At 35.6% G+C, this 14,931-nt stretch overlaps 1 protein-coding gene across 4 annotated transcripts in view; it reads left to right on the plus strand.

Moving 5' to 3' along the window:
* The window catches only part of MAGI3 (membrane associated guanylate kinase, WW and PDZ domain containing 3), a 238,567-nt gene that overhangs the window by 196,825 nt on the left and 26,811 nt on the right, over positions 1-14,931 (plus strand). For all 4 annotated transcript variants that reach the window (XM_057701704.1, XM_057701981.1, XM_057701797.1 and 1 more), the window contains 4 exons: positions 514-670; positions 1,995-2,086; positions 11,301-11,493; positions 13,745-13,933. In XM_057701704.1, coding sequence (XP_057557687.1) covers positions 514-670; positions 1,995-2,086; positions 11,301-11,493; positions 13,745-13,933 — 631 coding nt within the window. The remainder of the gene's footprint in view (positions 1-513; positions 671-1,994; positions 2,087-11,300; positions 11,494-13,744; positions 13,934-14,931) is intronic.

Here is a 14,931-nt window from a genome sequence, read left to right on the forward strand (position 1 = left end):
CAGGTTTTCGCAATTTATAACCTAAATTAGAGTTAACACTTCCTATTTCATTTTCTTAGAAAGAATATTACCTTAAATGTCTTCACTGGGAATTAAATTTAGTGAGTGGGTAGGTGGGTTTTATTAAGAATTACACGGAGGTGTTCTCTCAGAGTCCCCTGCTTGCTTTACTTGGAAGTGCTGCCTTATATTGTATCCCTATTTATCTTCTTCTCAAAGTCAATTTGTGTCCTGGCGGTGGAGAAAAAGGGAAGAATTGCTTTAACATAGGACTAATTAAGGCCTTTTGATTGACATCATTATAAACTTTTTCTAATTTAAGTGAAATATGTTTTAATCAAATACACACGGCTGTGAAAGTGAATTCCTTTAAGACTGCAAATATGCAGTGGCTTTGACCCTGCTGCTTACACAACTGTAACCAGTTGACATACCCGGTTCAGACAACAATTTTATGCACTAATCAACCATCTGGCTTTTCGAGGTACTAAGTAAGGCCCTTTTCCATTTCAGAAAACAGATAAAAAGGAAATTTCAGGAAGTTTGGAGGCCATAAATGAGCCCATTCCCCAGCCTATGCCTTTTCCGCCCAGCATTATCAGGTCAGGATCCCCGAAATTGGATCCTTCTGAGGTCTACCTGAAATCTAAGACTTTATATGAAGATAAACGTAAGTAGCTGTGGAATATTTCAGGAAAGCGTGCAACAACATTAATTTGAATTTTCTTAAAAACTCGACTTTTCCATCTTTCAGAACCATGTTGAAGTTATTCCTTCATTCCCATTTTAAAATGACTCTGGGCTTCTTCCATTTATACTCAACATTCATTCATTTATTTTCTTCAAAACCATGTATTAAGTGCCTTCTATCTACCCAACGTCACAGTAGGTAATGGGAATACAGAGGTAATAGGGTACATAGGCCCTGCACCCAAAAAGATGATTAAACCTAAATGGAAAAGACAAAGAGGTAGTCAAATACGTATACAGATAAGTACAAATAAGCCCGTGACAGGTGCACTGATAGAAGGATGGACTGGAGGAATTGGGATCCAAAGTAGAAAATGGTCAATTTTACCATTGTGGGTAGTAGGAAGTGTCAGATACTGCTTCATATAGGAAGTTAAGCTTTAACCAAGTCTTTAAAGACAAAGAGGTAGGTGTTTATGAGACAGATAAAAGGGAAAGAAAGAGGGAGTAGCGTTTGCACACTGACCTTGCATGGCCTGGGTTCTGCAAATAGTTCAGTTTAGTTGGGTGTGCTCAGCAAGGGAAACCAGAGGGGAGGGCAGGAGCAGCTTGTGGAGGGTGGATTATGCCTTTCGGGGGAAGCTGGAGACAGTGGTATACGTGATGGAGAGCCACACAGTGGTTTTACCTGTAGAGATGAAATTATTGGATTTGTCTTTTAGGAAGATTTTCCTGGCAGGAATATGAAGGATGATGAGTCAGGGGGGGTGTGTAATCTGAGGAGGAAACCAAAGAGTAGAGTAGACTCCTTAGAGGAGTCCAGCTGAGAGATGATGAGAAGAGAGGGTGCATAAGGCAGAAATTCATACTAATTTACTTGCTAATGATAGATCTTTTCCAAAGTAAAATCATAGATTTAAGTAGGTTTAATCTTTTAAATTTATTTATTTTTAGAAGTAGATCTAAGTCTACCTTGGAAAAGATGTACACAAGTGGAAATATTATATACAATTGACTTCATACCTATTTAACCAAATACAGATCTTTGTCTGGATAGTCCCAGGCCATATTTAGGAAGATGAAACACTGATTTGAAAGCATCAAGAATTAATGGCAGTATAATACTGAGTGCATGGAAGTGGGAGTAAATATTCCTAAGCAGTCTTGATTCCAAGTTTGGGTTAGAGCACAAAACAAAGATTTATGATTGAATTTTATTGTAGTGTTAATCCTTTTAAAATAAATCAAAGTGTGTATTATGTGTGTATGTTTGTATATATTTATTATTTTCTGGTTTTCCTTAGCACCAAACACCAAAGATTTGGATGTTTTTCTTCGGAAACAGGAATCAGGGTTTGGCTTCAGAGTGCTGGGAGGAGATGGACCTGACCAATCTGTAAGTTTCAGTAGTTTGGAATTTGGCTGATCCTGTTAAAACTTTTAAGTAGAGATTTGGTAGAATATGGTCTTTTTGTTTTGTTTTCTGTTTTGTTTGGTTTTTTAAAAGATTTTGTTTTCTCTAACAGTTTCATTAATATGAGGAAGAACTGCATTTCTATTGGTGTCATAACACTTCAGTTAACTTGGTATAGCTGTAGCTAAAACTGTAGGTAAAAGCTGAATATGTCAGCTGTAATTTAGAAAGTAATAAATGGTTATATTTGCAAAGCATTTAAATCTAGAATTTTATTTATACAGGATTCTCACTCAAACTTAGAGAACGAATATAGTAGGTTTATTTTTGTTTTGCCCTTAGTTTGACAAAGAAGTAATGTGCCTCTTAGAATTTAAGAATATATTTAAAGTTCTTTTGTATAATATCAAGAAAGACTACATTATTATCATGCTTAGAAGTTAGATGAATAAAAAACATTCTTTTAAAATGACAGGCTTCTTTCTATTTCTGACTAGAACATTTGATTTATAGAGTATAAATGTGTTCTAATTAGTTATATCAGTTACAGTTAAAATAATCATCAGAGACAAATAAAGCTTAGGGCAGGTTGCCCTGTTTAGGGCAAATATGAAATACCTTGGTTGTTTCTCTTTTTCTCTTTCTTTTCTTTTTAGTTGCACTATGATTGACATATAATATTATATTAGTTTCAGATGTACAGTATAATGATTCAGCGTTTGTATACACTGCAAAATGATCATCACAATAAGTCTAGTTACCATCTGTCATCATACAAAGTTATAATTTTTTTTCCTGTGATAAGAACTTTTAAGATTTATTCTCTTGGCAATTTTCAAATATGCACTACAATATTATTGACTGTAGTCCCTATGCTGTACATTACATCCCCATGACTCATTTATTTTATAACTGGAAGTTTGTACCTACCTCCCACAACCCCTTTTCCACTGTCAACCACCATTCTCTTCTATGAATTTAATCTGTTTTGTTTTGTTTTTTGGATCCCACATATAAGTGAGCTTATACAGCATTTGTCTTTGTGTGTCTGACATTTCATTTAGCGTAATGCCCTCAAGGTCCATCCATGTTTTCATAATTGCCAGGATTTTGTTCTTTTTAGTGTAGTTTAATCTTCACATTTGGTGATTTTTCCCAATTTTCTTCTTGTAATTGATTTCTAGCTTTATACCATTGTGATTGGAAAAGATTGCTTGATATAATTTCATTCTTAAATTTATTGAGACTTGTTTTCTGGCTTAACATGTGATCTGGCTGAGTAGTATTTTGTGTGTGTGTGTGTGTGTGTATAAAGAAGATGTGATATGTGTATTTCTTTTTTTTTTTCCTAGTTGCTATGGCTAGGACTTCCAATACTATGTTGAATAAAAGTGGCAAGAGTGGGCATCCTTGTCTTGTTCCTGATTTTAGAGGGAAAGCTTTCAGCTTTCCACCGAGTGTGATGTTAACTGTGGGCTTGTCATATAAGGCCTTTATTATGTTGAAACATGTTCCCTCTACACACTTTGTTGAGAGTTGTTATAAATTAATACTGAATTTTGTCAAATGCTTTTTCTGTACCTGTTAAGATGATCATATGATTTTCATCCTTCATTTTATTAATTTGGTGTATCACATTGATTGATCTGTGGATGCTGAACTATTCTTACATCCCTGGAATAAATTCCACTTAATCATGGTGTATGGTCCTTTTAATGTACTTTTTAATTCAATTTGCTAATGCTTTATTGAGGATTTTTGCATCTATGTTCATCAGTGATAGTGGCCTGTAATTTTCTCTTTTTGTGGTGTCCTTGTCTGGTTTTTGTATCAGGGTAATGTTGGCCTCATAGAGTGAGTTTGGAAGTGTTCTCTCCTGTTCAGTTTTTTAGAAGAGTTTGAGAAGGATAGGTATTAAATCTTCTTTAAGTGTTTGGTAGAATTCACCAGTGAAGCCTTTAGGTCCTGGACTTTCATTTGCTGGGAGGTGTTTAATTACTGATTCAGTCTCCTTACTAGTAATCAGTCTGTTCAGATTTTGTACTTTTTCATGATTTAGTTTTGAAAGATTACATGTTTCTAGGAATTTATCCATTTTTTTCTAGGTTGTCCAGTTTTTTGAAATATAATTATTCATAGCGGTTTCTTATGATCCTTTGCATTTCTGGTAGTATCAAGGGTAACTTCTCTTTCATTTCTGATTTTATTTTTGAGCCCTCTTTTTTTCTTGGTGAATCTAGCTAAAGGTTTGTCAGTTTTATTTATCTTTTCAAAGAGCCTGCTCTTAGTTTCATTGATCTTTTCTGTTGTCTGTTTAGTCTCTATCTCATTTATTTCTGCTCTGATCTTTCTTATTTCCTTCCTTCTACTAACTTTGGGCTTCTTTGACTCTTTTTCTAATTCTTTTAGGTGTAAAGCTAATTGTTTGAGATTTTTCTTGTTTTGAGGTAGACCTGTATTGCTATTAACTCCCCTCTTAGAACTACTTTTCCTGCTTCCCAGAGATTTTGGTAAGTTGTATACCCATTTTCACTTGTCTCAAGGTATTTTTTGATTTCTCTCTTGATTACTTCATTGATCCATTGGTTATTCAGTAGCATGTAGTTTAATCTTCACATTTTGTGATTTTCCCAATTTTCTTCTTATGATTGATTTTTAGTTTTTTACCATTGCGGTTGGAAAAGATGTGTGATATAATTTCAGTCTTCTTAAATTTATTGAGACTTGTTTTGTGGCTTAACATGTGCTCTGTCCTGGAGAGTGTTCCACTTGAGAAGAACGTGTAGTATGCTACTTTTGGATAGAATGTTCTGTATATATCTATTAATATTACCTGTTCTAATGTGTCATTTAAGGCCCCCATTTCCTGATTGATTTTATGTCTGCATGATCTAGTCATTGATGTAAGTAGAGTAATAAAATTCCTTACTATTATTGTATTGCTGTCAATTTCTCCCCTTAGGTCTGTTAATATTTGCTTTATATATTTAGGTGCTCCTATGTTGGGTGCTTAAGTATTTACAAATGTTATATTCTCTTGTTGGATTGTCTTATTTATCATTATGTAATGCCCTTTTTGTCTTTTGTTACAGTTTTTGTTTTAAAGTCTCATTTTGTCTGATGCAGCTATAGCTACATCTGATGTAGGTATAGCTACCTCAGCTTTCTTTTGGTTTCTTTTTCCATCCCTCTGCTTTTAGTCTTTCTGTCTCCTTACATCTGAAGTGAGTCTCTTATAGTTGGCATATAGATGGGTCCTGCTTGTTTATACATTTGGCCACTCTAAGTATTTTGATTGGGGAATTTAGTCACGTTTAAAGTAATTTTTGAGAGGTATGTACTTACTGTCATTTTGTTAATTGTTTTCTGGCTGTTTTCTAGTTCCTCTGTGTTTCTTTCTTCTTCTCTTGCTTTCTATGTTATGCTCAGATTCCATTTTTATTATCTTTTCTGTATCTACTATAGGTTTTTATCTGTGGTTACCATGAGGCTCATATATAACAGATTATATATATATATATATCAGTCTATTTTAAGTTGATAGCAACTTAAGTTTGAATACATTCTAAAACTCTACATTTTACTCCCCCCACCACATTTTACATTTTTGATGTCACGTTTTGCATCTTTTTATTTTGTGTATCCCTTTACTGGTTATTCTAGTTATTGTTATTTTTACTACTTTTATCTTTTAACCTTCATACTATCTTTGAGAGTGATTGTATTTACCTTATCCATGAAATTTAGACTTCCATATGTTTCTTGTTGCTAATTAATGCCCTTTCTTTTCAGCGAAAGAAGTCTCTTTCACATTTCTCAGAAGGCCAGTTTAGTGGTGATGAACTCCTTTGACTGTTGCTTGCCTGGAAAACTCTTCATCTCTCCTTCAATTCTGAATGATAATTTTGCCGAATAGAGTATTCTTGGTTGGAAGTTTTTTCCTTTCAGCACTTTGAGTATATCATGCCACTCCCTTTTGGCCTTCAAAGTTTTGCTAAAAACCTACTCATAGTCTTATGGGGATTCCTTTGTATGTAACAAGTTGTTTTCCTCTTGCTGCTTTTAAGATTCTCTCTTGATCTTTAACTTCTGACATTTGAATTATCATGTGTCTCCATGTGGATCTTTTTGGGTTCATCCTATTGGGAATTCTCTGGGCTTCCTGGATCTGGATGTCTGTCTCTTTCCCCAGGTTAGGGCAATTTTCACAGCCATTATGTCCTCAAGTTTTTGCTCCGTTCTCTCTCTCTTCTTCTGGCACCCCTATAATGCAAATGTTACTTTGCTTGAAGTCATTCCATAGGTACTTTGGGCTATCTTAACTTTTTTCATCTTGTTTTTTTTCTTTTTGTTGGTCTTGTTGGGTGAGTTCCACTGCCCTGTCTTCTAGATCACTGATTGTTTCTTCTGCTTTATCCAGTCTGCTGTTGAATCCCCCTAGTGTAATGTTCAGTTCAGTTATAGTATTCTTCAGCTCCATGACTTGTGTGTACTTTCTTATATTTTCTGTCTCATTATTGAAGTTCTCACTGTGTTTATACATTCTTCCCCCACATTCAGTGAGCATCTTTATGACCATTACTTTGAACTCTTTATCAAGTAAATTACTTATCTCCATTTCATTAAGGTTTTTTTCCTTAGGTTTTATTTTGTTCTTTCATTTGGGATATATTTCTCTGTTTCCTCATTTTGCTTACCTCTCTATTTTTGTTTCTATGTATTACGTGAAGCAGCTACCTCTACTAGTCTTGAAGGAGTGACATTGTTTAGGGATGACCTTATCGAAATTTCAGCATTGCCCTAGCTCTTGGTTGTCTCTCCAACCTTTGTGATTGTCTAAGAAACCTGATTTATTCTCTATAAGTCCCAGTCATTGAGGGTGTGCCAACATCTGTCAGCGTTCCAAAGAGAGGGATCTCAGTCTTTACCTAGCTTCAGGCTGATTGGAAAACATAACCTTAGGCAGCAGCTTTTAAAGTATGTCAATGTATACAGTCCTGTGGGACTGCAGTTGTAAACTCTGCTGGCCTCCAGACCAGGAGATAAGAAGGTATCCCCTGGGTGACAATTGCAAAACTCTGGGAGGTACCAGAGAGCTGTAGTGAAGCCAGGAAAGAATGCAAAGATGGTATCCCCAGTCTGTGTTCCCTGAAAGTACCTCTGTAGCCTCTAGATGTGTGGCAAATCTGAACCCTTCCCCTCAAGCTAGGACAAGTAAATAGACCTTTTTCACAGAAAGACTGGGGTGGGGTGGGATATTTCAGTCTGCTGTCTGTGTAGTGCTGTGGGGGTGGGAGGCTGTCAAGAACTATCTCTTCTACTGTTACAGTCTCATGGGACTCTGGAATGCAGGCCACCTGGCCACCGGAGCCAGGCAGTCAAGGAGTGACCCATGTGTGGACTGCATGTGCCTGCCAGCTTTAGCTAGGCAGCAAGAGGGTGCAGGTCCAGGTCATGCCCACTAGTTTTAGTGGGGCAATAGGAGAGAGTAGGGCCAGGGTGCATCCACCAGCACATCAAAGTAGAAGGAAGGCACAAATATTGGCACCTGCTAGTGCCTCCATCCCTGGAGAGAATCTCAGTAGAGCCCCAGCCCTCCAGCAGATGCTTTAAGAGTAGCAAGTGAATCTCCTTCATATATAGTCTAGGCAGTTTTCAAACTGCTGTTTTTACACTGGTCCCGAGGTGAGTGAGTCTTTCTGTAAGCCCTAAGAAAAGTGTCTCAGTTTCCTGTAGCCCTTTGGGTCTCCTGGATGTGAGCCCCTTTGGTTTTCCAAGCCAGACATTTTGGAGGTTTGTCTCTCCATTGTAGATCCAAAGCTTGGGTTACACGATGTGAGGCATGAACCTCTCACTCCTCAGGAAGAAGCTCCAGATTTGTGAGATCCCTCTGATTATGGGTCACTGTGCTGGCGGGGTAGGGTTTGGCAGACCATGTCTCTGCCTCTCCTACCCATCTCGATGTGGCCCTTTTACCATTTTTTGTGAAGGAATTGTTCAGCTAGTTTTCAGTTCTTTTTCAGAGGGAATTGTTTGATATGTAGCTGTAGATTCCATGTGTCCATGGAAAGAGGTGAATTCAGAATCTTTCTACAATACCATTTTGGACTGTACCTCCTCCAAACTAGTTATATTTCTCTTGACTGTTTCTGATGGTAAATGTAGTTTTGTAGATGTAGTTTGTTGCTTTCTATTTTGTTCATACCCACAGTGTTTGTTCACTTAGACATTTTAAGAATTTTTCTCAAGCAGTTTGGGAGAAACCATTCTCTTCTCTTCTCTTTTTTTTAATTGAAATATAGTTGACATATAATATTCTATGTTACAAGTGTACAGTATGGTGATTCACAATTGTTAAAGGTTATATTCCATTTATGGTTATTATAAAATATTGGCTATATTCCCTGTTTTGTAAAATATATCCTCATAGCTTATTTCATACATGATAGTTTGTACCTCTTAATCCCCTACACCCATATCGCCCCTCCCTGCTTCCCTCTCCCCACTGATAATCACTAGTTTGTTTTCTGTATCTATGACTCTGCTTCCTTTTTGCTGTATTCACCAGGTTTTTTTGTATGTTTCATATTCCACATATAAGTGATATGACACAGTATTTGTCTTTCTTTGTCTGATTTATTTCACTTAGTATAATGTTCTCCAAGTCCATCCATGTTGTTTCAAATGGCAAAATTTCATTCTTTTTTTTTATGGCTGAATAGTATTCCATTGTATGTATATGTATGTATATACAGGTGTGTGTATGTGTATGTATATATATACACACATATATCACATCTTCTTTATCCATTCATCTGTTGATGGACACATAGGTTGCTTCCATATCTTGACAGCTGTAAATAATGCTATTATGAATGTTGGGGTACATGTATCTTTTTGAGTTAGTATTTTCATTTCTTTTAGATATATACCCAAGAGTGGAATTGCTGGGTCATATGGTAGTGCTATTTTTAGTTTTTTGAGAAACCTCCATACTGTTTTTGGCAGTGGTTGCACCAATTTATATTCCCACTAACTGTACAAGAGTTCCCTTTCCTCTACATTCTTGCCACCATTTATTATTTGTAAATGTCTTGATGATAATCATTCTGACAGATGTGAGGTGATACCTCATTTATGATTTTGACTTGCATTTCCCTGATATTAGCAGTGTTTAGCATCTTATCATGTGCCTTTTGGCCATCAGTATGTCTTTTTTGGAGAAATGTATATTTAGATGCTCTGCCCATTTTTTTAATTGGGCTCTTAGTTTTTTTTGTTATTGAGTTGTATGAGCTATTTGTGTATTTTGGAAATTAATCCCTTGTTGGCCTCCTCATTTACAAATATTTTCTCCCATTCTGTAGGTTGTCTTTTTGTTTTGTTTATGGTTTCCTTTGCTGTGCAAAGGCATTTAAGTGTAATTAGGCCCCATTTGTTTATTTTTGTTTTTATTTCCATTATTCTAGGAGATGGATCCAAAAAGATATTGCTGTGATTTATGTCAAAGAATGTTCTGCCTAAGTTTCTCTCTAGCAGTTTTAGAGTATCCAGTCTTACACTTAGATTTTTAATCCATTTTGAGTTTATTTTTGTATGTGGTATTAGAGAATGTTCTAATTTCATTCTTTTACATGTAGCTGTCCAGTTTTCTGAGCACCACTTATTGAAGAGGCTTCCTCTTCTCCATTGTATATTCTTGCCTCCTTTGTTGTAGATTAATTGACCATAAGTGTGTGGGTTTATTTCTGGGCTCTCTATTGTGTTCCTTGATCTATGTGTCCATTTTTGTGCCAGTACTATACTGTCTTGATTACTGTAGCTTTGTAGTATAGTCTAAAGTCCAGGAATGTGATTCCTCCAGCTCTGTTCTTCTTTCTCAAGATTATTTTGGCTATTTGGAATCTTTTGTGTTTCCATACAAATTAAAAGATTTTTTTGTTCTAGTTATGTGAAAAATGCCCTTCATACTTTGATAGGGATTACATTGAATCTGTAGATTGCCTTAGGTAGTATGGTCATTTTAACAATATTAATTCTTCCAGCCCAGTAACACAGTATATCTTTCCATCTGTTTGTGTCATCTTCAATTTTTTTCATCAGCAACTTATAGTTTTCCAAGTACAGGTCTTTTACCTCCTTAGTAGGCTTATTCCTAGGTATTTTATTATTTTTGGTGCAATGGTAAATAGGATTGTTCCCTTAATTTCCCTTTCTGATAGTTCATCATTATTGTATAGAAATACAACATTTTTCTGTATATTAATTTTTTATCCTGCCCCTTTACCGAATTCATTGATGAGCTCTAGTAGTTTTCTGCTGGCATCTTTAGGATTTTCTACATATAGTATCATGTCATCTGCAAACAGTGACAGTTTGACTTCTTCCTTTCCAATTTGGTTTCCTTTTATTTCTTTTTCTTATCTGATTGCTGTAGCTAGAACTTCCAATACTATATTGAATAAAAGTGACAAGATTGGGCATCCTTTTCTTTCTCCTGATCTTAGAGGAAATGCTTTCACTTTATCTTCTCTTAAATGTCAGCTTCTAGCAGCTCTGAAACTAGCCCAGACATTTAGGATTACCTAATTATAGAATCCTGGTTGTTGGCAAACAGAATGAATTAGATCTGTTCACCTAGATGCAAGTGAATCTTAGGTTACTCTGTTCCCTTAAAGTATTTACTGCTTTATAATTTAGGAACAAGAAATATTTCTCTTTTGTGTATACTAAACTTGTACTGATAGCCTTATGTAATGGGAGTATTGTAAGAATTATTCCAGTTGCTGTGAACAGTGTACAAAACAAAATATTTTCTGATGACACTCAATGGACTTTACTTTTAGTAGCTACTCCACAAAATTGCATTTTCTGAGTTTAATGTTTATGCTTTGTTATAGTGATGGAAGTGATAGTAGTACTTTTAAATTATTGAACTATTGTATTTTCTGTCTTCCTTGTACCCAACGCAGACGATCCAGAAGAGATTACATGGTTTGGTTATTTGAAGTGCCATTTTGGAGACTGGTCAATTTCTAAGATTTCACCTTTTTAACATATGACAGTTTTCATGTTGAACTGCAAAAATCTGTTGGTTTGCACAGTACTGAGTCAGGAAGTCCTTAACTTAGTAGTTAAAGATCTTAATAGATCTTAGTAGACTGTATAGACCAACCTACACTTTATATCTTATCAGATATACATTGGGGCCATCATTCCTCTGGGCGCAGCTGAGAAAGATGGTCGGCTCCGTGCAGCTGATGAGCTGATGTGCATTGATGGAATTCCTGTTAAAGGGAAATCACACAAACAAGTCCTAGACCTAATGACAACCGCTGCTCGAAATGGCCATGTGTTATTAACCGTCAGAAGAAAGATCTTCTACGGTGGTATGTGAACCTGTTCCTGCTCTGATAAGTTAAAAAGGAAACAAAGAGACTTAGTCCACATTTTTTTGTTTGTTTGTTTTTTGCTTTTTGCAGGTTATTTTATTATGTTTAATAATGTAAGAGAGAACTCATTTGGTGTGATCCAGGCCCTCATTGTGGAAGGCCATGTAAGGTCAAAAGGATTTGGAAAGAATCCTACTACTCTCAAAAAAGAGAAATAAGTTTTGGGCCTCTACATTAAGATTATATTAATATATTGATGAATTTTGCCAATGTGGTATTGTAGGTTGGAGTATCAGGTTAAGTGTGTTTTCTGAAAAACAAATGGAAAGGTATTTAGTCATACCAAGATGTATCCCATTAGCTGAATATCAAAATGTTTCTACTTGACAAGTTTTAGTATAATATACTTTAACATTTATTGAGTCTTTATTACATCCCATACATATTGATTCTTTTACTTACTCTTTACAACACTATGATGTAAACACTGTCATTATTCTAGTTCCTCACAGAAACGTTGAGAAACACATAGATGGTAAGTAGTAGGACCAGGATTAAAATAGGTAGTTTAATTACAGAGCCTGGGGTCTAAACCATTACTCTAGGATATGAAAATCTCTTGTATTTTCCTCTTCAATAGTTTTGTGATTATTAAGTAGAAATTTTTAGAAGTGAATTCTTGCCACTTAAAAATTTTTAAAAGACAACCCCGTGGCACCACAAGAGTGTAAGCCTCATGGATGTTGGGAGTTTCGTCCATTTAGTTACGTGGTGTGTCCCCAGTACTTAGAAGAATGCCTGCCTGGCACAAAGTGGACATTTAAAAAAATGCTTGTTGACTTGATGAATATTTGTATTACGCTTAAGAATGAGGCCCTGTGTTTTTGATTGCAGCATCCGAAGTAAAGACCCATCTCCCTTCATAAATATCAGGCATTCTAAGATGCATACAGATTTTAATGCAGTATTGTCTCTGTCTGGTTGTGCTGCAGTCAGAACATAACTATACAGAGTAAAAACTGTGATGCTAGGGTGGGGGGGACTCGAGGAGGGGGGGAGTCAAGGAAGGGAGGGAATATGGGGATATGTGTATGAAAACAGATGATTGAACTTGGTGTACCTCCCCCCAAAAAATAAATAAATAAATAAATAAATAACCAAAAAAAAAAAAAAAAACTGTGATGCTATACAACTAGAGGTTGACTCCTTCCTGGAAAGCATCATGAAGAAGTTTCAGAGTATAATAGTTTGATATTATTGGAAGCATTTTAGCTAATTCATTCTAACCATGCATTATAGCAAAAAGAATCTTTATTTTTTATTAATGATTGGATGTTGGTAACACTTTTTTGAGGTTCAAAATATCCTCAGAATCACATAGATTTTGACCCAAAGAGACCTTGTAAATGCCTATTCATCAATAGCAGTATGTTGTGGTTGTTGTTTATGATGTTTCGTATCAAATTATGGCACAAAATTTGCCCTTTTTTTGAAATCGATTAGGAGTAACTTGTGTCATGCTTTCTGAAATTCTGATATTATCCTTGAACAGGAGGAGAAAAAGGTATAGATTAACTGCTCATTTGCTAGGGATTCCTTATGACCTAATCTTTGCCTAGGAGAGTTTGCAGTTCATGTGGACAGCTTGTTATGTGCCTGAGAACTGCTAATGGTTAACTTATCTGGTATCACCCATCAGGAAACTGCAGTTGTAAAACACATTGTAAAAGATAAATTCTGTGTAGATGGCAAGCTGTTCTCCACCTGTAATGGGCAGCATCTCTGTCCTGATGCAGTGACGTTCCAGATGTCATGAGTGTCAGTCACTGCACTAAATTATATTTAAAGTTGATTTTAAAAGGGAGTTTACGATGTTGTTTTTCATGATCAACTTTAAAAAAAATTACTGGTCAAGGTTAAAAACCTGGTTGGGATTAAAATAATTCCAAGAAGCATTTTTTTAGAATCAAATTTCACAGAAGCTTTGAAAAACTTCCTTTAAAGTTAGATAACGTTTTGCATTTTTCCAACTATGTAGTTAAAGAGCATTTAAGAAGTCAGCTGGACTTCTGCTGCCTACATCTGCACTCACATTATGTCCAAAGGTCACGTGGGTGGAGGCACTGCTTTTCTATCCTTTATGTTATTAGAAATGAAGTTTTCTTGTGAAAGGCTTAGCACAAAAATACTCTAGTTATCAAAAGTTATGACTTTGCAGAAATATCAAAATTGATCATGTTTGTTATAGAAAAACAACCTGAGGATGACAGCTCTCAAGCCTTCCTTTCAACACAGAATGGATCTCCCCGCCTGAACCGAGCAGAGGTCCCAGCCAGGCCTGCTCCCCAGGAGCCCTATGATGTTGTCTTGCAACGAAAAGAAAATGAAGGATTTGGCTTTGTCATTCTCACTTCCAAAAGCAAGCCACCTCCAGGAGGTAAGGGCTTCTGCATCCTGTTATCCCTCCCTATAATTCCAGTTTTCTGAGTCACCCACTAGGGTTTATGAAACTAGTTAGGAATCATATATTAATATAAATTGCCTTAGAGACTTATCTTTTTTAAAATGCTGAATATTTTCTTTATTTTCAAAATTAGGTAATCTGGGGACTTCCCTGGCAGTCGGTAGTTAAGATGTCACCTTCAAATGCAGGGGGTGTGGATTCGATCCCTGGTTGGGGAGCTGAGATCTCACATGCCTCACAACCAAAAAATCAAAATGTGAAACAGGAGCAATATTGTAACAGAAATTCAATTAAGACTTTAAAAATGGTCCATGTCAAAAGAAAAATCTGTCAAAAAAAAAAAAAAGGAAATTGACTATTAAAAAAAAAAAAATTAGGTAATATGAATCAAACCTTCCAGGCTTCAGGTTTATATGTCTGTCTCAGATTCCATAAAATAAGTTCTTGGTAGCTTGGTTTGTATCAAGCTTATATTGTGGCAGTATATCAGGGATGTGACCTAATTGAAAGTGAAAGGACAATGCTGAATTTTTAAAATTATGGGGGCATATAGGTTTTTTTTTCAAATTAGGAGAAATCGTGTATGCAGAAATGAATTAAATGCTAGAAGCAGTTGAAAAGAAGCAAAGCAGATTAACAGAAAATCTTGACCTAAATATGTCTTAAATAGTCCTTTCATGTTATTTGATAATAATTGCCATATTCTAGCTATAAAGTGACCTTCTTGAATGATAACAGGCATTCTTAGCTTATACGCATCATTGAAAGGTAAAAATTTTCTCAGAACCTTGAAAAATTAAATATCCTGAACCCAGTTTAACAGAATATTGTCATCTGAGAAGGATGAATATGTATATTAATTCCCTCAACAAAGAAGGAATTACCTCTAGTATGTTCAGGGCTGTTATGATTCAGCATATTAAATATTTGTCGTGTCTTTTATGTTTCTAACAAATAATCATCTTTAAATA

The sequence above is a fragment of the Hippopotamus amphibius genome, chromosome 1 (genome assembly GCF_030028045.1).
Source record: "Hippopotamus amphibius kiboko isolate mHipAmp2 chromosome 1, mHipAmp2.hap2, whole genome shotgun sequence".
Lineage (NCBI taxonomy): Eukaryota > Metazoa > Chordata > Mammalia > Artiodactyla > Hippopotamidae > Hippopotamus > Hippopotamus amphibius.